Source organism: Podarcis liolepis (assembly GCF_965112155.1).
Source record: "Podarcis liolepis genome assembly, chromosome: 1".
Taxonomy (NCBI): Eukaryota; Metazoa; Chordata; class Lepidosauria; order Squamata; family Lacertidae; genus Podarcis; species Podarcis liolepis.
Window position 1 is genome coordinate 82,187,526 of NC_139554.1, and position 23,520 is coordinate 82,211,045.

General features: G+C 42.6%; 1 protein-coding gene across 1 annotated transcript in view; it reads right to left on the reverse strand.

The window, feature by feature from the left end:
- Positions 1 to 3,484: 3,484 nt before the first annotated feature.
- Positions 3,485 to 23,520, reverse strand: part of ZDHHC5 (zDHHC palmitoyltransferase 5) — a 43,865-nt gene continuing 23,829 nt past the window's right edge. Inside the window, exons 3-12 of the mRNA XM_083512636.1 lie at positions 14,355 to 14,476; positions 13,191 to 13,348; positions 12,400 to 12,572; positions 12,129 to 12,231; positions 11,958 to 12,049; positions 10,388 to 10,520; positions 9,872 to 9,995; positions 8,815 to 8,927; positions 5,122 to 6,011; positions 3,485 to 4,200 (exon numbers count right to left, since the gene is read on the reverse strand). Coding sequence (XP_083368762.1) covers positions 4,035 to 4,200; positions 5,122 to 6,011; positions 8,815 to 8,927; positions 9,872 to 9,995; positions 10,388 to 10,520; positions 11,958 to 12,049; positions 12,129 to 12,231; positions 12,400 to 12,572; positions 13,191 to 13,348; positions 14,355 to 14,476 — 2,074 coding nt within the window. The 3' untranslated portion in view covers positions 3,485 to 4,034. The remainder of the gene's footprint in view (positions 4,201 to 5,121; positions 6,012 to 8,814; positions 8,928 to 9,871; positions 9,996 to 10,387; positions 10,521 to 11,957; positions 12,050 to 12,128; positions 12,232 to 12,399; positions 12,573 to 13,190; positions 13,349 to 14,354; positions 14,477 to 23,520) is intronic.

Sequence of the window (23,520 nt, forward strand, 5' to 3'; positions counted from 1 at the left end):
GAACATCATGGTTGTTATTAGCACTTCTGACATATATATTTTACATGTTTATCTACCAGAAATTAGAAATCATATTATGTGGATGTATACAAAAAACAATTGTGCGTATTTATTTATTTAATGCACTTTTATACTCCACCCTTGTTCTATAAAGCATCACTCAGGGCATCTCTTTTACCTTCTATATAAACGGTACTATGTAGGTAATATTGGCATGTCAATAACTTTCCCACACTGGAATCAATGAGAAGCATAGGTTTAATACTGAAGTCAAGGGGACTTTGTCCTGCCTTGTATTGGCTGGATTAAGACATCTCACCCGGCAACTGTTGCCATATAGATAGCTGCATCACTTGCTCATAGCTTTCTCCAAAGTCCTTTAGATTCCTTTTCTGTGAAATTCTATTATTTGAATATAAAAATTACAGGCTGCAGCTGAGCCACATGCTCCTCACAAGAAGTGGTTTTCCAACCATCTGTATCAGAACTGCAGGGTAAGGAGGATATATATATGTGCTTAATGTCCAATATTTTCATCAAGGTGTGAAGAAAACAAAAACAAAGAGAATGTAGACTTGAATGTAGTAAAGATGGAAATTTCACTAATAACACAGAACTTCAATTCCCAAGCCTCATTTGGAATGCTGTGCAGTTTTACCAATTGAGATAAACATTAGCACAAAATGGTTCAGCAATAAATTCAGCTTTGCGATTATAATGTTACTAGTTAGAAAAGAGCTACACAAATTTCAAGCTGTTCAATTAATATAATGAAATAAGGTAAGTTGTAATTACTCTTAAATGTTTCAGGTAGTGGCTGACAAAAATCTCCCCCTTGATTTCTGACATGACAAAGAACTGTGCTTAGAAATGCTGAACTAGAAAGGCTGCTGAACATTAAAACTCACCCCATTCAAAAAACTGGATTTAATCCTAACTTCCACACTTAAGGACGGAGGTTCCCCTCCCTTATTACTTTATTTGCTGGCAATCTTAACTGCTTCGTATCTTATTCACAGTAGCACATCTTCTGTCATAACAGATAATTTTATGAGCCCCCAACATAGTACTATAGTCCACTCAAAGGATGCTGACTGGAAATATTTGCTTTGGTTCAGGAGAGAACTGTTGGACTTCCACTTTCTATCTGCATTAAAGTCATAACAACATTGAAGTACAATTTTTATTCCTCCTGGCTTTTGAAACCATCTGCCAGACTATGTAAGCAAGGTTACACCTTCTATTAGTACACTCCTTTTAAGACTCTTCTCTGTCTCACAACATCATCTTGCAACCTACCTTCAAAAAGGCTTGCTGTCAATATTACCATGCTATAACACTTGCAATCAAAAACTGTGCCGCATATCAAGGTTAACAAACAGCATTTTATATTCAGAAAAATATTATTTTCAACCCCTGAAAATGAAGTTAGTGGGGGGAAACTATTTTTTTCTGTATGAGGTGTAGTCACCTTAGAGCACTTGTATGATCAAAGAAATCTCCAGAGGTTCAAGATTAAGAGGCAAAATACATGGACCACTACTTACACGTAAGGAATTAATGTACTGTACATCCTTCTCTAACAACTGCAGCAGGATTTGGACTGTGTTGGGCAGGGAGGGGAAGTTTAACACTTTCGCTGCTGAAGCCTGCTATTTGCATCAGAAGGGAAGTGCTGACAGAACTTCCCTCCTCAAATGAAGAGCACTTACAGGGAGGGCTTTCTGGCAGAAATGTGGCTGAGAGAGGCAGGGAAATCACCATTCTGATCTTGCTTCACTCCCCGCCCTGCCCCCCATGCATGTTTACTCCTTTAATACAATGTCACAAAGGTGGGATGGAACTATGTTCAATAGTTTTCTTTCAGGTTACTCAACAGAAACATATCACTTTGATTCTGATATATAATTATTTGGTTTTAAGAGGAAATTCTTCACAGCTCTGACTGATTGGAGGAATTGCTACTTCTTCCGGGAGGGAATTTTTCCCTCCCCTGTGGTTGATGGCTTGGTTTTCTTGCTTCAATTTGCTGGGATGTATTTGCTCTGCAATAACCTTGTGTGGGGCATGTGAGCTATGCTTATGGTTTGGGTTCCAAAGCATAATGCAGTTGGTGAAGGATGGCCTTTGTTTCGTACAGGAGATGTGTAATAAATGACAGTTGCTTCTTTTCCACTGCCTGAAGATGTTCACTCTAGATGCAACTACTTTCTGAACCAGTCCTCAATTGTAAGCCTCCTCTGTAACGAGGTTTGGAATGTAGACGACTGAATGAGCATTCCTTACTTACCTTCTTGGGAAACCTTTTGCACCAGCTCTGGGAATCAGCACAATGGCTGCAGTTCGAATTACCAAGGATCAGAAGCTAGTAATGTCCTTCCTATGGAACCATTTTGGGTGGCACGGCAAGCAATACTGAAGGACAACCGCCAGGACCTCTCTCCTCCCCAGGTTAACAAAACAAAACAAAACAAAACTACACAAGCATGGAGGGAGTGGCTCATTATATAATTTTTTATTCCTCATTTTAAAATGGCTAGTCATAATAAAAATAAAAGTGTGGCCCATTGCAGGCCACAGTAAAGATATTGCCATAGAGAAAGAGTCAGTAGCGACTGGAGATTGTTGGATTCCTGGGTTGCTCTGATTTTTACTCATGGGCTTTTAGGGATTAAAAGATTTTTGGCATATGGAAAAATATTGCTTTTTGGTTTGTTTGTTTTCCCTCTTCTTTCTCTTGCCCAGTTTGTGAATAAAGAACCATGATACCACAATAAATCAATATGGAACAAATCATAAAAGCAATGTAAAAAAGCAGGGGAAACCACCTGGGGGAGGGATTTACTAAATACAAGTAATATATCCACATAGGCGACACAGCTCCAATGCCACTGCCACCCTCCTCCTGCTCAGCACCCAAAGCACGTTCCTGTATCCTAATAGTATGCAACTGGCACCTGTGCATGCTGATTGGCCTGGTTTGTAGGGTATGGCATCCTTTCACTGGGAGTCATTTTACTGAGAAGTCAAAGCCTGTTTGGAGCTGAAAACATGGGAAGCCAAACACTCCCATAGTCTTCTTAAAGCCCCCAAGCCCCCCAGAAAAGAAGGATTTATTCATGGGGGAAAATCTTCCAGAAGGATAGAGCAGGGATTAGGAAGCCTTTGTCTATTCCCTTCATTTCCTGGAATCCAGAGTGGGGCAGAACAAGCCAAACTCAAGCCTGGCCACAGGCACTGGGATGACCAAGTCAGTGGTACCAATTAGGTAACATATTAGCATTTCCTCAGCAATACTTGTCCAAGGATAGTGATTTAACAGCCGTTTTTGTATTTTGCCTGACCCATTCAAAAGTAAACAAAATGATTAATCTGATACAGCCCTTTGGACTCCTCAAAAATTAAAATGCTCCACACATGGCTTCCTCAGGCCCAGCTAATGGGGTCTGCCAGGGCCACCCCACGCTCCATATGGATATATATATATATTTTAATATTTATATTTATATATTTATAGATATTTATATATACACACACCCAGTAACTCAGAACAGGAAAAAATAGCATCCGTTAACAATAAAAAAAAATTAAAAATGATCCACTCCTACCGCACTAGGCGAGCGATTGCACAAGGTCCACAACTGACTGTCCTGTTGGTAGTGGGGCAGCCTGCAGCCTGTACCTTCTCTCACAGAGGGTGCTGAGAGCAACTCCCCCCCTTCTCTCTGGGCAGTGTGCGCTACAAATTGCAGTCTCTTTGTTGGTTGAGAGGAAGAGTGCAGGCTGTGGAGATGAGCAAGGCTAGAATCCTGCTGTAGTGTTTAGGGACTCTCCCAATCCCAGATACTTTAGTTTAAAAAGGTAGCTGTCCCTTCAGCTCTCCCCCCCACCCCCCACAAAACTGTATTTGTAAAAAAAGGTCCATGCATCTGATGGGGCAACCATTTGGTGAGCAAGTCCCAATCTCCTGCTCATCAGGGATAGAGCATTTTGGAATCAGCCAGGGAGGAGTCAACAGTGGGGATATCACCTCCTCATACAGAGATCTCATACGTAGTCCCACCCACTCCAGAGACCTTCTTGACTCCTCCACGAGTGGGGCTGCTGAGAGGTGGCTGACCAGGGGTGGGCGAGGTTGAGCTCAGGCTTTTGGGCTGTCCATTGGACTTGCTGTAGGAGGGTCTCATCTGCATCTCGTCTCTGGGGAAAAGGAAGGATACAAGGATGTCAGGAAGTGACCACTCATTCAATGGCAATGGAAATGGAGGATGCCTCACACTCGGTAAGGAAAGGAAAGCTTGGGATACATCTTACACTGCTTAAGGAACAGTGCACTTTTTGTATCTACAGAGAACTTATTCTAAATACTTTCACCACCCAGGTAAACACACTAATCTAGAAGAGGATAGGATACTACACACAGAGAATTATTAAGAAAAGATGCTACATGTAACCAATACAACACTCTCTAGAAGGAAGAAAAAAAAAGGAGGTGCAGTGGGAAGAAAGCTTTTCAGGAAACTGACAGAAGGGCTCATGCTTCCACCATCATGAGAGGAGCAGGTGATTTCTTACAATCTGTCCTTTCGCTGGTGGACCCAAGTGTCTCTTTCATGCATGCCAACAAGACAGGGAAAAGGACCACACTTGGGTAAGGTAGAAAGGCAGACTCATATATAAAAGTTTTATATATGAGGTAGAAACCAAGCAGCTTTCACACAGATCCTGGTATCTTCTAGGAAAGCCAATGGCCATCACACACACCCAAGGAAAGTAGGGGTGTTCAAAGCCACACACACTTCACAAAAAGGAATGTGGTACTCTGGAGATATGTACTGCATTGTATAGTGGAGGAAATGGGCTGGTTCACACACTGGAGGGAAGGAAGGAAAGGAGGAAGGAAGGAAGGAAGGAAGGAAGGAAGGAAGGAAGGAAAGGGCAGACGAGTGCAGGCATTATTTGTAGATCTCCCCCAGCTACTCCCTCCAAATGCTGCTGAAAGGAACAAAAATTATCTTGGGGTCTCTGGTCAGATCAAAGATAGGACAGGGTTGAATGCGGCTCATCCTCCACCAAGTCAAGGAACACTTAAAGCGCGAGGCAGGTGTCACTTGTACTTACTTTGGTGCCAGTAAAGGCTGCAAGGCCACCTCCTCAGTCTCTGGGACAATGGCCTGCGAGGACTGTTTTTGGCTGCTGTAAGACACAGATTTGCCCAAGTGTGGGGCTGCAGGCTGGTCTGGTGAGCCCAGAGAGCGCACTCTGAGTGCATGTGGTGGTTCTGGCTTGCCAAAGCGAGGTGGCACTGGGCGGGTGAGTGGGTTCTTGCCCAGAGGTGAGCGTTTTGAATCGTCCGAGGAGGAGCTGGTACGTGGAGCATTACTGGAGCCTGGGGTGGACTGGATGCCTGAGTCCCCCAGTGCTGTATCCTCCTCTTTGGCCAGGGGTGGTGGCGTGGGTGACTGCTGTAGCAGCTTCTCCCGCTCCTGCATGGAGGCCACAATGTGGCGTGAAAGATTGTCATAACGGACCGGTGAAGGGTCACGGGGTGGCTGGTGCTTGGGTGAGCCAGAACTTGGGAAACGACTGTGCAGGTCAGCCTCCCGCTGCTGGGCAATACGTGCCGAGAGGAAAGGAGATGTGTAGCCCATGGGGGCCTCTGGCTCTGGGCCTGCCTGCACTGACTCAAAGTCAGGGCTGTCAGAGGGTGTGAGAAGGCTGTCGTAGGACAAGCTCCCATTGCGCGTCTGGTTCACCAAGCTCTTGTAAGATGTGGATGTGGTGCCCTCGGAGCGGATCGACTGTAGATGGCCCAATTCAAAGCCCATCCCTTGGGCAGACTTGAGGCTGGACGAACGGGAGCCACTGGATAGTGGATCAAAATGGAAACTTTTGCCAAAAGTAGGAGACCGAAAACTCTCTGGCTCCAGACTTGGCTCAGAACGGTAGCTGGGGTTTCGACTGCCCTCAGCAATGGAGGTTGCCTCCTTCAAGCTGTCTCCTCGGCTTAGCTGCAGCAGGAGAGAAGGAGGGAAGAGGAACATATGTAATAGTCATTAGCAAGCGTCCTGGGCTGTGGATATTAATTCATAACTATTGGGTGCAGAGTTTGCTTTCTCAAAGGTCCCATAAGCAAGGACCTCTGCTTAATGTAAATGAAGTTCCCACATTTCTTGATGCAGAAACCTCATTTTTTCAAAAACATTGTCAACACAATTATGTAAACTAGATAATCAAGTTATTACTTATTAAGAGTCAATGTGGTATAAAAGACTGTTAGACTTGGACCTTGGTTTAAATCCTCCCCAAAGCTGTAAATTTCACTGTGTGCTAGTGGCTCAGTCACATTCCTTCATCTAACCTATTTCACAGGATTGCTTTATACATAAGGATTGAACCTGGGATCTTCTGCTTCCAAGCATATATTCTACCACTGAGGTATACAGACCATTCCTTATATAAAGTAGAAGAACCTCACTTACTTCATCCAAAGCTCCACTAAGGGTATTTACAAATGTAAAAAGAAATTAATTTTTTTTTTGGGGGGGTCTTATTTAATAAATCATTACTTCACTGATCAAATTCTAGCCAGCCATGGAAGAAGCATTAAGAGTTTAATAGGGGACCATTTACACGTATTCACCATTGCATCTAACATCAAGCTGAAGTGGCTGAGTGCCAGTAATTTGGAAGTGAAATAGAGCCAATCCAAGATAAGGTAATGGTTTCTACATACTAATGGGACTCCCTAGGTAGGAAGGAATACATAGATTGGTGAATTAAAATAAAAGGCAATGCTTACAGAGCCTGAAAGGATCTTAGCTTCCACATTTACAAGAAGGGACTAAATCAGGGTGGCTAACCTGTGGCTTATATCTAACCCACAAAAGGATTTTTGTGCTCCCTCAAGACTACCCTCAAAACCTGATAAAAAATTTTTTAACTGATCACTCTTGTTCCCTCCCCCGTGCTGCCATGATACCCATAAAGTTTTTGAGCCCATGTCCAAAGATTTGTCCATTAAAAAAACAAAAACTGGAATGATAAAAAGTATTTAGAATATCATACAATAACTGACAGGGAATCCTTTTGGAAGGCAGTCTCGAGAACTGCAATTCTCACCACAACTACTTTTACAAATTGGCCACATCCACTTTGATATGTGGTCCAAAGGGTTGCTAATGGGTCAATGTGGCCCTTGGCCCAAACAAGATTAGCTACTCTTGGTCTAAAATGAACCAGAAGTTGGGCACTCATAATGAGGCTAACTAGTTTATGCTTGAGAACTTACGTATTTATTTAAATTTCTATGCCGCCCTTCATCTGGGGAACCACAGGGCAGTTTACAATACAGAAACACAAAAATACCTAACATAGTAAGGTAAAGGTAAAAGGTAAAGGACCCCTGGACGGTTAAGTCCAGCCAAAGGCAACTATGGGGTGTGGAACTCATCTCGCTTTCAGGCCGAGGGACCTGGTGTTTGTCCACAGACAGCTTTCCAGATCATGCGGCCAGCACGACTAAACCGCTTCTGGCACAATGGAACACCGTGACGGAAACCAGAGTGCATGGAAATGCCTTTTACCTTCCCGCCACAGCGGTACCTATTTATTTACTCGCACTGGCATGCTTTCGAACATAGTAACAGATAATAACAACGATAACCCCACCACACACACTTTAGAAGACCATAGTTTAATTGGCCAAAGGCCTGGAAGAGGAGGAATGCTTCTGCCTGGTCCCTAAAGATACGTAACAAAGGTGCCAGGTGAGCCTCCCTGGGGAGAGCATTCCACAATGGAGAGCCACTGCAGAAAAGGCCTGTTCTCGTGCTATCACCTCTGGACCCTTCACGGAAATAGCACACAAATGAGGGCTTCAGATGATGAGCACAGGGTGCCAGTTGGTTCATATGGGGAGAGGCAGTCTTTGAGGTATTGTGGTCCTGAACTATTTAAGGCCTTATAGTTCAAAATCAGCATAAGGTAAGGCCTTATAGTTCAAAATCAGTCTGGCCAGGATTGGCTTCATCTGCTCAAAATGTCTTGCCCTTCCTCACATGCACTGCTACCAAATTTCCTTCTCCACATTTTTTTTTTAGCGAGATTTGAACTCGGAACAAGGGCAGTCCTGGGGGGGAGGTACTAATATTTTGCTGTATGTACCACTTGTCTTCATTGCTAACTAAAGACAATGCTTCATATATTTGATGAACTCTAGTCCATGAATACTTATGCTGCAATTAGGTTACAATCATATACACACTTAGCAAACAGGACTTGCTTTTGAAATAAACAAACACACTATTGCCCTGTAAGACTCTCAGCCCTTACCACAATACTTTTTGTTGTTTTTCCTGTGACAAGACTAAATCAGCTGCTCCTCAGGAAACTGCTTATTAGATGTACACCAATTTGGGCAGGTAAGGTCTGACCACAAAACAGTGCAATCAAGAAATAGGAAAATGGTAGTGAGACTCACACACTATTGGACAGCAATAAGGAGCATGGAAATAGGAACTGGAGTTCATGGGAAGAGACAGAGAACTGAAATTGGTGAAATGGTTATTCTGGCCAATGAAAGACCCCTCTCAGCCCCACGATTCCCAACATTGTACCATGCTAGAATTCTCCATTTATGGCATAATAGCAGCTGTACAATACACTAGAGAAATTTCTTATAGAGAAATTGTCAAATTAAGGCACTAAACCACTGCACAATCTCAAAGAGAATTCCCTTTTCAACTCCACACCCTGCATGGTCTCCTGAAAACCCCACTCTTCATGTTTAACCCCCCCTTGGTTCTTCATTACCTTGGCGCTGGTGGAGTGAGGCAGTGCAGCTGAAGTACTGCTGCTGCTATAGCCAGGTCGGTACTTGTACATTGTTGGAGTTGGAGGGCTGTCCTTGCTTAGCAAACTGCTGTCTGTGGAGATAAATGGGAATCACACACATACTTACAAGCAATATAATATAGTTACTTACAGCTTTTCCTGGGGAGTCCCCAGCAATCCTGGTTTGAATGCTTTTGCAGAAATTCCACATATCACAAGTGACTGATCCGTGAGAACCAGTTAAGAGCCTCAGGCAGGTGGACACACCATGGAGGTCAAGGAATCAGTCAGGAGGTAAGGGGTGTATTGCAGGAGTGGAGGTGAAATGAAGCAAGAGGAACATTTCCTCAATAAAGACATCACACAAGAAGCTTCCAATCTGTACATGCACACCTTGCTAGGCCTGACCCTTGGGGTGTTCAATTTTGAGCACTGCTAGATGGGAAAGAGTAGCACTGACTAGAAAAGAAAGCTCCAAGCATTTCTCCATGATCACATTTTCTTTCAAGGTGCTACACCCTGGAAACACTACAGCAACAGCAAAAGCAGGTGGTTTCACAACTACACGAACTGGGAAATAACTCTAGCCTTCTGTTATTGTTCTATATAAGCTCTATGACAGCAGAACAAAGCACAGACCTGTCCTTCCAAGTAACCCCTGTTTCCACCTGAGTGTGGAACAGTCAACAGAGGGAGGAACAGTCAATAAATCCCCCAATCCTGACAGCAGCCTTCACATGTGGACAAGAGCTAAAGCTGGAGATTTACATGATCGCAACATCTAAAAGGTCATAACCTAGCTACCGACTCAGCACCTGCTCTAATAACCTGCCCGAGCACTGAGGCAAGCAGGTGGCTGTATGGTCAGCAGTGCTGTGAATACCAGCACAGAGCTGCCACTGGCTTTTGTAAACACTGTAGTACTGACCGGCTTCGCTACTTGGCACTGCAGTCAGAGACTACTTCTCTGATGGCAGATCACTGTAGAAGTGCACAGCTGATTGGATCCCTTATCTCTCTGGAATGCTCCTCTTACCCTCATTGGTGGCCAGGGTTAAATGCGTCCTCAGACCTGTGTAGCGGCTGAGGTCTGGCTTGGGTGGTGGCGGTGGCTCAGCATCAGCAGACTGGCTCTCCGTCACCTCTAGGCTTCCTTTGGACTGCAGAGACAAAGTGCAGAAGAATGAGACAGGACCCAAAGTCCTGAGCATTGTCCCCAGCTCTAAAAGGTTGAAAGTGTTATTAGAAGGACCTGCAGCCATCTAGCATTTCTGCAAGTGTAGTTGTAGACTGTGCATGTCTCAGTTGCTGGATGAGAAGGGAAAGGACAAGTAAAAATTATATAGGATATAAAAGGGGACAACTCTCATGCAGCAATAGTCACATGGGAGGAAAACAGACCTTCACTTGTCAGGGAAAACTAAGTACAAGTTGTGATAACATGGGGGAAGGATGTCCAAGAGGCTCATTTGGTTCCTACTCACGAATGCAGTGGCACCATCAAGGTCTGGAGAAAGCCAGTGCCTCGGTAGCACCTTCATCTCCTCCTTACCTTTGTTCTCTTTAGCTCAGCCTGGATACCATTGTCCATTATCTTTACAGCTATCTGTCCATCTGATATTTCTGGTCGCAGGAATGGTGGCTTCACTGTAACAGTCTGCTCTGCCTTTGGCCGTCCAAGATACCTAGTGAATCATGGGAAGTCAGCAAAGATGAGACAGTGTCTCCTGCAAACATGTGAACCAATGATGATGTTTACATGCTCTGGCAAGAAAATCTGAGGAATGTTGGAGGCATGAAGTTATCTGTATCCAAAGAACTGCAAAGGCAATACTGCAGGTCACAGTTCTCTCATTCTCTAAAATCGAGTCCTGGTATCACCTGTGGCTTCACTGTACATTCCCTTATGCGCTTCCCTGCTGTACAGAGTGCACTCAAAGTAGTGTCTTTACACCCTTTGAGTTTCTGTTACATTACAGGCCATATTGCCAGAGTGAAGGAAGAAAGTCAAGCAGTGATGTGACAATATTTGAGAGAATGTACATTTCCCTGATGTAAGTGTGCTGTCAAAACAATTATTATTTTTAACAAAATTCTTAACAAACTGATGTATAACAGGTCTCACTAGCTGAGAACAGAAACAAGCCAAGGTGCATTTTTTATCCCTTTGTTTTTCTGGATAGGAACCTAGGATTAAAAACTGAACACAGCCATCCTTCAAGGATATAAGGCATTGGGGAACAAGATACACCTTCTATCTAGGAAAACTGGAGAAAATTAGAGGCCAAGAGATAACAGTCACCAGAACAAAACAGATGAATCATTACAAAAAGTGTCAAATCATGGAGTAAGTAATGCATTCCTTCTTCACAAGTTACATTCATTGATGTAATAAAAGTAAACAGCTTTTTCACACCTGTAGTCTGTTCACACTTACAGGCAGCTGTGATGAGTGCAAAACACAGAGCATGCTGAAATAGTTTATACAAGAAACACTAAAAAATGCGCAGCAAAGAGTTACTGGATTATGATTTACATGAGTATAGACATGTAGTGATATAAAGTCATACAGAGTTCTGTTCTCTCTAACGTTACATACATATGTGTGAGGAACACTAGAGCTGTTGGAATTGGAGGTATCAAGGAAACATAACAGAATGATCTATTGTTAATGAGCCTTGCATATAACCTCAAGCACGAATACCACATATTTTTGTTCTGTGGATAGTTCAAGTAAGCTCACAACCCACTCCCAAAGACTGATTATACTCAGTGGTATAGACGCACCTTGACATACAGATCCCAGGAAAAACAGTATAAAGATTAATCTTTCTGCCACATCTTTAGATAGTTGCCAGCAACCCCTTTCTTTACTTCAATCTACAAGAGGAAGAAGCTTATAGCTGCTGTGTTAGACAACTGTACTTCAAGGTGTGATCTGGCTGTGAGCAATGACTTCCCACATCCCACCACCTCACTGTTGGAACCATTCATATGACTGATCCCAGAGAATCTTCCTCTGCTTCTCTGCTTGTCTCCATTAGCAATTAAGACAATCTAGCTCTTCTCTCTCCAAGAAAGAATAGGGCCTCTACAAATTTCTTAGGTGAGGCAGAATTTACCTGGGGGCTGGGGAGCTGCAGAGAACACGACTGACGTTGTTACAACAGCCATTGGTGAATGGGTTTACTCCACCCCGGAATTTGCCTGTAACCTGCAAGGAGAAAAGATATATCAGGAAAATAGAGATACCATGTAGTGAAGTCAAAAACTAACAGTAAAATAATATCTACCTGCTCATTTGTAGTACGACCTCTGGCTACCAAGACCACATGAAATCCTGTAAGGCCTACAACAGGTATGAAAAACAAGCCAGCCACACACATCACAGCCATACTGTCAACAAAGTCAAGGAAGCAATTCATGAAGGACCAGCTTACAACTTTTTTGGAGGGATTCCTTTCCCTCCCACCACCCATCAGTTGGCAGTATCTCAGGTGAACAGCCCAATTGTTCACCAGAATTTGATTAAGGAATTCTTTGCACTCTAGAAAAAGAGGATACGTGACGGCCATACGGATCCCAGAGAGCTCTTCAACTTGACACAGGACAAACAGCAAGCCAAAACCGAATACACCCATGATATGTGCTGTAAGTGAGAGCAGGAACAGGAAGAAATAGCGATAATTGCGCCGCCCAATACAGTTGTTTACCCAGGGACAGTGATGGTCAAATTCCTATCAGTGAAAGGATAAAGAACAGAGTTAGAAGGACATCACCTCTGTAAAACAATACAACACCTGTAGAACCCCTTGAAACTCCAGGAAACCTGAATCCCACCCAGATTTTCATTTCCACAACAGAAGATGCAACTCCTATAACAAGGGTAAGTAGAATGGCTGTGGTCAACCAGCAGATTGTGAATTATAGTTGAATGGTGCTTCATCACCTCTCCTGCCTTTCAATATGTGTTGAAAACACTTGTACACACATCACCTTGAATTTCATTATGGAAGGTGAAAAATAAATATAAAATAAACAAAGACGAATACTAGATGAACGTATTTGCTATGGATTACCTTACCCACAATTATGCAATTGATTCTGCCCCCTCCCTCTCAAACCACCATTTTGTATCAAGTGCTGGAGTGTGGACCCTGGGGCGCTGGTAAAAAAGGAAAGCATGCAAGTCTGAGGTGTCTATTCCAACCTATAACACACAAAACTGAATCTTGCAGCCCAAACAGTTCCTGAACTGGATCTCAAAGATTACAGAATGTCCCAAGTTCATTATCAACAATCCAACAAGCAATTCCAGTAGCTCCAACAAAGCCCTTCTCTTCCCAGTCTCTCACCTCCACACAGTTGTCGCAGACACTGCAATGAGAGCAGCGTGGGGGCCGGTAGAAGCGACACGTTGCACACCATTTCATGCGCACTTGAATACCCTTTATCTCCACAGTCTTGTATAATGGAGCTCGGAAATCATCCTCCTTGTCCTCATCTTCTTCAGCTGAAGCAGCAAGAAAAAATTATAAAATCCAATGAAGTACAGAGCATGTCCAACATGTCCTTGCCCCCGGTTTCACAAACCCATTCACCCTGGCACTGACTTTTTGTTTTTGTGCTTCTGGTGAGACACCCTACCCCCTCTCACAAGTTTAGAGAAAAGGGGATGGATTATGCTGACCCTTGATCCATTTTGTAAATAAGCCCACAACAGCTTGAAGGGTTGCTGTTTTTTTAAAAAAGTCTAGGAGTCTAGTATTCTGCATTTCCATGCTGGTCAGAGGAGGAGAGGAAGTCCCCTAATTGGTGTCTGCTATGGAAACCCAGGACACCAGATTTTTTGCAGGCTTGTAAAAACCTGTTTTGTCAAGAATGCTCCCATAGGCTCGGCAGAGCTAAAGGATTGGCTTCCCTCCCTCCTCAGCCAGTACATAAAACAGACCAGGAGTGGAAAAATCCATCTCTCCTCTACTAGCTCGCTCAGCTGCCTGCATGGAATGAGCCTTGCCACCTACGGTTACCAGTGAGCTGCTACATACTAGGCTGTCCAGTAATAAGTCATGGAGAAGCTCTGAAAGCAGTGAGATGCCTGGGTCTTCTGAGTGATCCCAGGACATGGATAAACTCCCACTCAGCTTGATGCTAGGCAGAAGAACAAGGTTTGTCCCCACAGCTAGGGCCTTCAAAAATTTGTAGTGTGACACCACAATCAATACTCTCCCCCCCCCCCACCTTAGACCAGGTTTGGTGGAAAGAACACATTTGGCTAGCTATCAAGACCAGCCAAAATTTGTAGAACCTCCCTCCTCCCAAATATAGCAATAGCTTCCAATAATGAATCCAGCATAATTCACACTATAAACACTGTTGAGCTGGAAGATTCCTACCTATCCAGATTACAATAATTTATGCTCTGGATCTGGAGAGTGGAAGTAGCCATCCCTAATCAAAACATTTTCAGATCAATCAGTGCCTTGGAAATTGCTTCACAGGCAATTTTCAGTTCTCACCTCGAGGAAATATGCCTGGATCCATGAAGGTGGCCATACTAAAGTTGGCCAGCACAAAGAGGAAGACCACAGCATTGTAAATGGGGATGATTGGGGAGATATGCAAGCTCAGCCCTGGGCACCTACACAAAGAAAAAGTAAGTTAAAACAGATCTAGTAACATTTTAAGATTAACTATAAATTTATTCAACCTTAAGTAAAAGCACTGAGGTCATTCCACCTAAATAAACCTGGATAACCAGCAAATGAAAGAGAAAACTCATCAGGAGTTTTGGAGTAAAGTGTCATCTGTAAGCTGAGGGCACACAGTTCTATTTCGCTATAACATCTGAATCAGTGTTGTGCAAGCCCTGGACCAGTACCTGAATGTGGTGATGGACTGGATGAGGGTTGAGTTTGAATTCTTGGAAGATGGAGGTCCCATGTCCCAAAGATAGAACAGTTGCCTGTTCTGGATAGGATCACACCCCCTCTAAAGGAGTATGTAGGTAGTTTGGGATCCTACAAAGCCTATACTCCGCTCACTTCATGGCAAATGGCCAGCGTTAATCCAAATATGCATAGGAACCCATTAGCAGTGTGGAAGCATCACTCTGTCAAATCACTTAAGAATTAACAAAACAATATAAATATGAATTTCAACACATGGCCCCACACCACCCACTTTGGTTCCCAAAGATGTGGATAAAGTTCTTCAAAATTATTCACTGAACAACATGTTCCAGCACAAACCTGATTGGCTGTAATATTTGGATAACTCCAAAATGTGTAAAGTTCTTCAAGGTGAACCACTGCTTATGTACCACTGCCATCATGATTGTGTAGCATTGAGATCACCCAACTCTGTGTAGAACTGGTCTTCTGTGCTTTTAATAGTTGTATTTAAGTGGCATTTTCCCGTTTATAGCAAATGTCAGCTCTGCTGAGGCCTAAGTACTGTAAATATTTTTAGTTTCTACTCACTCCAGTGATGAAGAACCCATTAACATACATAGCTGAAATTCTTAATGATATAATGCTACCAGTGTTCCTATAGATGCCAATGTGTACCTCTAACATTTATGTGAGCTCAATTTGTGCACTCGAAGTGCTGGGAAGTTTAAGAAAGCAGTTAGTATAGTAAAGTGCAAGTTGGAATGGCACAGGTTCCAATTTTACCTCAGCTATGAATTCATTAGATGGTTTTAAAGCAAGTCAATATTGAGCTTCATTTACCAGTATGCAATATGATACCATTATTAACCACCTTGCAGAGCTATTGCAAGGATTATGGAGATAATGTGCATAAAGTACTTTCAACGCTTAGGAAAAGTACAATAAAACACATTTTTGTGAAATGGCAACTTTCATCATTGGTACATATATATAGCAGTTACCAGTTTTAAATGGTTATTGCTCTCTATTCAATGTACACAGCATGGAGTGTTAAGTTAATACTGCTGAAAATGTTTACATAAATAAGAAAGTACCATTAGTAACATTTGCTTTCCCAGACACTACTTGAGTATGCGTATGAGCTCTATGAGGTTTGGCATTTTGGACACACTATAATCAGCTGTAACCAAATTTGTCAAGGAACAGAACACAGCAAGAAAGAAAAACAAGTTTAACTTGTTTGACTAGAAGATCCATATGCAGAAGAACATCCCACATAAAACCTACAGTAAGGCTACAGCTTAAGGAGGGAAGGCGCAACAAAAGTCTGCTTAGAACTAAGTTAGATAAACCTAAAATATTTGCCCACTAGAGTCAAAACTTTAATGGAGCACAGCCAGAAGAGTATCAGAGCAAGCTCCTATTTATTTTTAATTAGGTAGACAAAAAAGCTAGGAGTAGCCTTAAGTTATCTGAATGTAAATGTAACTAAACTATAAAGTTTGATCAAGGATGATCAAAAGTAGATGCATTGAGATCAATGAACTTAAATTGCTTTGGTCTACTGATTTCAGTGGGTTTACTTGGCAAACACTGGATACCACCCAATAATGTTCCCAGCCCAATAGGGAAAGGAATTACACCTCCATTTGTATCTTAAGACAAATGAGTCAATTCATTTCAGATCAGTTGCCCCATAACATATTATTTTCATTTACACATTTGTGAAAGACTGCACTTTTTCATCCTTTTAAACACATGGTTATGAACGAATTAGGATTCTAATCTATGTTAGTAAATACAAATCAAGAGCCTGGAGATGGGTGCTGCCAGTGAAAGAAAAGGATGTGGTTTTGTAAATTTGATGTCAAAATAAGCTCTGAAACTTTTAAAGCTTTCAACTTAAAAAACCCCAAACAAACATTATTTATACTGCTTTGGGCAACAAGGTTTTTGAAGTGGTTTGCAATAAACACCATAAAACTGATAAGGCTTAGATTAGGGCCTGGATGAGAGAAATATGTATAGCAGGCTAAAAAAATTAAATAGGCAGGCAGATAACTGCAACTGGTTCTGTACATAACAGCCTTATTCCCTAAATCTACATAGTGGTACAAGAATAATTTAGAAATCTAAGGTTTTATTGGAGTCTTTAATTCTTTTATTATGCAAGAATGTAATTATAGGTGATATTAGAATTGTAAATAGCCATTTTAAAAACTGTCACACCTTTTTATTATTATTTTTGGTTTGCAAAGGTAAATTGATGAGATTTAGAGGCTACTGCTACTCTGAATAAGATATTGCAGTTCACCACAGGGATTGCACAGAACAGTCTGCACTGGTTCTATTGCATGGCTTCCCATGGGGTGGGCGGGAAAGGTGTTGATATGGCATGTCAGTCCTGGCAACTGTCCTACTATATACTAGACACACTGGGTTTACATTTCCTCTAACCTGAGACATCTTTAGAATGAAAGCCAGGCAACTCCCTCACCTCGTCTTGTCTCAATCATAGGACATAACCTGAAAAGTAAGGTGTGTAAGATATACCTACCACAATGCTTCTTTTAGCAGCACAACCTCACCCAATTGTATTAGGGATTACTCCAAAAAAACATTAAGATGCTGGTCAAATGTACTTTAATTATGCTTCTGTACCAGCCAATTGGCTGTATCCAACACTGAAACTCTGTTCGGAATACAAAACATCTTCCTCTCTTGTCCTCTCCAGCCCACAGAACACCCTTAAAATATTGTATTTTTAAATTGGGGGCATATATGGGGATGAAAGGAAATTGTAGTTCCATTGCACTAACAGAACTCTGCTTGTTCAGCATTCAATACCCAATCTGACCCACCCTAAACACTTTCTTGGTGCAGTGAAGATTCAGTGAGTTTGCTATTTTACTCTTCAAGTTATGGCATATGCTGTCATACCATCTCTAGTTAAATCATCAAGTATTTTTCTCGAGGACTTATTTCCCACTAAGCCGATTGTGCATGAAAATAAGATGCATTTATTTTCAAGAGACCATGTATATCAGGCACATCCAACAGGCAGATCATGATCTACCGGTAAATCACTGGTAGATCATTGGCTCCCCCCAAAGAAGCTCAACAACTTTGGCTCCCCTAAAAAATGATCAACATTTTAGCCCTTCACACCCCACAAAACAGGGCTTTCCTCCTGCCTCAGAAAAGCTTAACAACTCTGACCTGAACCCCTGAAAAATGGGCCTTCCTCCTTCCTAAAAAAAATCTCAACTACTTTGACCTGAACCCCTAAAAAACGGGGGTTTCCTCCTCTATAAAAAAAGCTTATCAACTTCAACCTGAACCCCCCAAAAGGGGGTAGATCACTGCCAGTTTTTAACTCTGTGAGTAGATCACAGTCTCTTTGGAGCTGGCCACCCCTGATGTATATTAAAGCTATGTTGCTGTGCAAAATGCAACTTAATGCACAAACTTGAGGTCACCACTCTTAAAAGCTGTTTTTAATTTGGTATTTACCCAGTGCTGTAATCCAGGAGTTGCCTGGTCACCAGTGGGAAGAGAATAATTGCTCCTGACAACTAAGACTGGCAGAAAGAAAACCTTGGCACACCTGCAACACCATGTGGGATATGGGTGTGCCTATGCCCTCTTCATGGGCAACTGGCCTTTTCATACAGAATGGTAACTGCTGCATAATGCTGCACATGCCACCCACCAAGTAGCTAGGGCTGCTCCTTTCATTACATTACTTGTTTGAGCACTACATAGAAATAAGTGGGATGTGCAACAAAATATTGCAGTTTGGAGCGTTCATGTTCAGCGTGCCAGCCAGCAATGTATTCTCCTAGAAGGACACTTCATTCCACTCCTCATCACATCTAGTAGCTGCAGTGTATGCTCAGTCCTGACTGAGAAGCGTAAATAAAAACCAATTAAAAAATTATAAACATTTAAATCAAGATTTTATTTTATTTAAAAAGATAAATGCCAAGTTTCTTTTCAGGAAAGTTTAGGATATTAATCTGAAGAAATGGATATTAGCTCTACAGTTAGTCTCTTAACTATAGCAATGCCTCTACCCGATACATTGAGTTAAGTGACACTTTCCTATATAAACTAAGAATCAATTTGACAATTTCTCAAATTTCATTATTTACACTCATCCACCAAACATTAGCTTTTCATTTTCACTTGAATGAAAATAGCCAGCTCTACTCTGCCCACTAATTATCTGGACATACTTTGATGTCATGGGTATTCCCCCCTTTTTTGTTACTTTTTTGACAAGTGCAAGATGCAATCCTTTGTTTTAAGAAATAAACTATATAAATTCCATTTACAGTGGTGCCCCGCAAGACGAAATTAATTCGTTCCGCAATTTTTGCTGTCTAGCGAATTTTTCTTCTTGCGAAGCACGGTTTAAACGGTTTAACAAAGTCGCAAGACGTTTTCGTCTTGCGAAGCAAGCCCATAGGGGAATTCGTCTTGCGAGGCAAATCGCGAATGAAAAAACCTTTCGTCTAGCGAGTTTTTTGTCTTGTGAGGCATTCGTCTTGCGGGGCACCACTGTAGTTGTAAATTAACATGATTTAATGGTCAAATATGCACCATTGTGTAGGAAATATATGAAGAGGAAATCAATAGAAAAAAAAATATTTAAATCAGCCTTTTCCCCTTTGCAAATATAAGCCAATTTAGTCAAACTTAATTCAAGCACTAGAGCTAATCACAGTTTGTCTACATAATCCCCCCCTGACAATGACAGAACCTCATCCCATCACTCCTAGGGGGACTTGCTATATTGCATTCAAAGTGCATGGCAGCAAGGCGTATTGCATTCTAGTCACTCCAGGCTGTGGGCAGCTGGATTACCCATTTTTAAAATGCTAAACAACAGAAATTGCTTTAAGAGGAAGTGCTTCAGCCCTTGGACTACCTTGTAAAGTGATCTGCAAGGCTGTGAATTCTGAAGTGGACTCATAATCTGATGCAGGTCACTATCCACCTGTATCAGATTAGAATTATAGAGTTAGAAGGAACCCGAGGTTCATCTAGTCCAGTGTTTCCCAACCGGTGTTCCGCGGCACACTACTGTGCCGTGAGACATTGGCTGGTGTGCCGTGGGAGGGAGGCGGGCGAGTCGGGCGGTGAGAGGCGGCGGCGGCGAGGATCCGCGTCGAGCCAGGGGCGGCTCCGCGGTGGTGGTGCCAGGCGGCGGGGCAGCGCGTGCAAAAGGGAGGAGCGCGAGACAGCGGAGGAGGAGGAGGCCGGCATGTCCGGGCAGCAGCAGCAACAACAGCAGCAGCAACTCCCGGCGACGGCTCCTCAAGCCCCGCCGCCGCCCCCTCCTCCGCCCGCTATCGCCGCCACCACCACAACAGCCGCCGCCGCCTCAGTTGCCGCCGTCCCTCAGTCCCTCGCTCTGCTGCCTCCTCCCACCCCCAAAGCTTGGAGGTTCCCCGGCAAGGGGGAGGGAAAAAACTTTCACTTTCGTGCGTCCCTCCCGGCGTGACGCTGCGCGCTGACGTCACGGGGCGGGGCTTTAATGGTGGTGTGCCGCGAGATTTTTTTCAGTAAACAGGTGTGCCGTTGCCCAAAAAAGTTTGGGAAACACTGATCTAGTCCAATAATTTGCTGATCCTTATTGCGATTCTTAATATTTTTTATGTTTTGCTGTAACCTGCCCTGAACATTAGACTACAATGGAAGGGCAGAGGATTTTTTTTCTAAATCCAATGTGCCAAATAATGGCACATTACCATGCACCATCAACATTTAGCAACTTGTTACTTCACACCCCATTAGCCACCCTGGATAGCCACACTAATTTCCCAAATAACTGTGAACCCACCACTGTGTTCACTTGGCCTCCTGCATATCCTATAGTAAGATGAAGGTTCTGTGAATGTGGTGGGGGGAGTTAAGGAAGAGAATATCCACCTTGAATCAGTGTGTGGTACTGGGAGACATCAGGAAAATTGAGAGCAACAGTGTGATTATAACTTGTGCCTCTCTGGGCTTGTTCACTGCAGGGTGTGTGGCCATATTCAGTGATGGGAATGGGGGGGGGGTTTACCTTTGCATCTGTGTAGCCAGGTATTTCAGCTGGCCACAGTATCTATATGCTGCTCAGAATAGGTGTTAATTACAACTCTGGAAATATTAGTAACACCACAAGTTAATATGCCACAAACACTATACATATCTCACATGCAACTGTGTCTTAGGACAGAAGCCAGACCTATGTCATATAATTCCATTCCTTAGAGGGACAATGCAGGTCAATTCTTCCAGGACAAGGTACTCATTCATATGACTAATCTACAAGCAAACACACAGGCACAGTCTTGGAGGTTGGAAAATGTTAAGATGGTACCCACTGACAAAAGTACTATACTGAAGAATCCTTTCTACAGAAAAGCCTGGGCTCAGGACCCAGCGGGCTTCCCCCTTGAAGACGCCTGTGTAATACCCTAATCTGCTTTGCTGCTGGGAGTTTAATCCCATAGATTTAGGGCAGCATCTGTCCTTCTTTCTCCAATCAGAGCAGTCTGTGATAAACAGATGGATTTAGGCAGCAGGAGCAAAGAGCAGGGAAGGGAAATGCAAGGCTACCTCTAAAAAATGACATATGGAGTAAACCAATTGACAGAATGCTCAGAGCCCACTAAGGGTATCTAAGGGGCATATATTAGATTAGCAGGGAGGGTGAGGCATCCCTCCCAATATAGTCTTCCTCTCCTCCCCCTCATTATCAAAATATCTATAAGGCAAATGCCAGTTCAACTCTTTTCATTTGTGGGTCAGTGAGAACACAGGCTTAATCTACAATACAGGCCAAAAAGAGGCTGAAGCAGCAGCTAAAAACCGACTCAACAAACCCTGCCTACTGGCATCAGGCCTGTGAATCATTAATGGTGGGCTGGTAGCTAGAGGCAGGGAGGTACTGTCAGTGTATTCTGAACAGCAGAATTAGGCAATGCAAACACACACCAAAGCTAGGAAGACAATAATTTGCTATGTAGAGAGAATACAACACAAGTTGATATTTCCTGTACGAGCTAAGGATAGAAACTTGAGCTTATGGGTGAATCAAAAGAACATGATATGGAGCCTTTTTGTTCCATGAGACTAGAGCAATGTTGTCCAGGTGTCACAGTGATATGCAAAAGGATAAATGAACACATTCAAATTATTATATATGTACACATCTCAAAACCACTAGCATTCAATATGTCTACAGAAACAGTCTTAAGGCCAGACAAAACCATGGGAATTATAAGCCTCTTGCAGAGTGAGATAGTAGATGACAATGATGTTGCTTATTCTTGATAATTTTTTAGAGAAGTTATTATGTACTGCATATACATCACAGGTCAAACATCTAAAAGCTGGGAATTATACATCTTTTACCTAGGATTCACATACCTATATTTTAATGATAAAGCTTTTTCCTACTGTGGAAAAAATAAAGGAAATGAGGGAAAACAAGTAAGAAGGCTAGTGACAAAATAAAAGGTGGTCAAGGTATTTAAAGTAGACAGGCAGGTGATGGAGACTCCACCCTGTCAGAGGAGGTAATGTTTAAAGGACTCAGACAGGAACTCTCAAGTCCTATCCCAGTAGTTAACCCAATTTATTTTATAACTTTCTCCCTACAGAAGAGATCTAGGTCAGAAACCTTCCCAAACATCTAATGACACAGACATGCCCAGCCCGTGTTTGTATTTTCTCTGCTACAACTGAAGGGATGAAGAGGTGACTCATTCGCAGCTCCACATCCATTAGTGAACTGTTTTAGGCCTCCAAGCTATACACTAGTGAAGTTCTTGGCTGTTTAAGAGACAGCTAATAGTGCAAAAGGAGAATAGAATATAGGCCCTACTCTGAAGAAGTTGGATACCCACATGGTGTTCCTGATCATGCCAGTCATAATTACTGCATTTCTGCTAAATTACTGTTTGAGTCCAACTTTCTCATAAGTTCTTATACGTAGGCCAACCTCCAACATTCAACTTCTTAGAAATTCCTTACGGGTGCTACAAAAATCTATTATGTTTTGGACAAATGAAAAAGTTACTCAACCAGCTTGGAAGCTTCAAAGTGATTGTTTTGCATGCAAAATAAAATATGAAAAGTATACATACTTATATGAGAAGCCACTCGCCAGTAAGCACACTATTGACATAGTTAGTGCCCATTTAATCAACTACCTTAATGTAGGAGGGATGGTGCTTCCAAAACTCTACATTAAAATCTCAAATCGTGATATGGATGAATGAAATTTTTGTGGCATCAATGATCCGTTGGTTCCAACTGTTTTTCACCTAGACCAGGGAAATGGGGCTGGACAATGAATTTCAATGACACATGGAAACTGCAACCTATACTTAATGGAACTGCTTCTATTAGAAGCACAGCCCATTCAGTTTCTTAAGATGCCTATGTAACCTGTGTCTAGAACCCTGACCCAATCAGGATCTACCAGTATTAGAGAGAAAAGTTCAGTGGTTTGCTCTTATGATTTTAGCCTTCTAGTTCAAGCATAGGCAAACTCAGCCCTCCAGATGTTTTGGGATGACAATTGACCATAGCTAGGGATCATGGGAGCTGTAGTCCCAAAAAATCTGGAGGGTCAAGTTTGCCTATGCCTGTTCTAGTTTCTAGATCCCCTAAGAAAAGAGATGCAAATGGTATGTTTAAGCAAACTGCTTCACTAACATGCTTGCTCAGGTTTTTGTTTCTTTCATTTCACTTTATACATCCTGTCCATCATGCATGAATGGCATTCTAT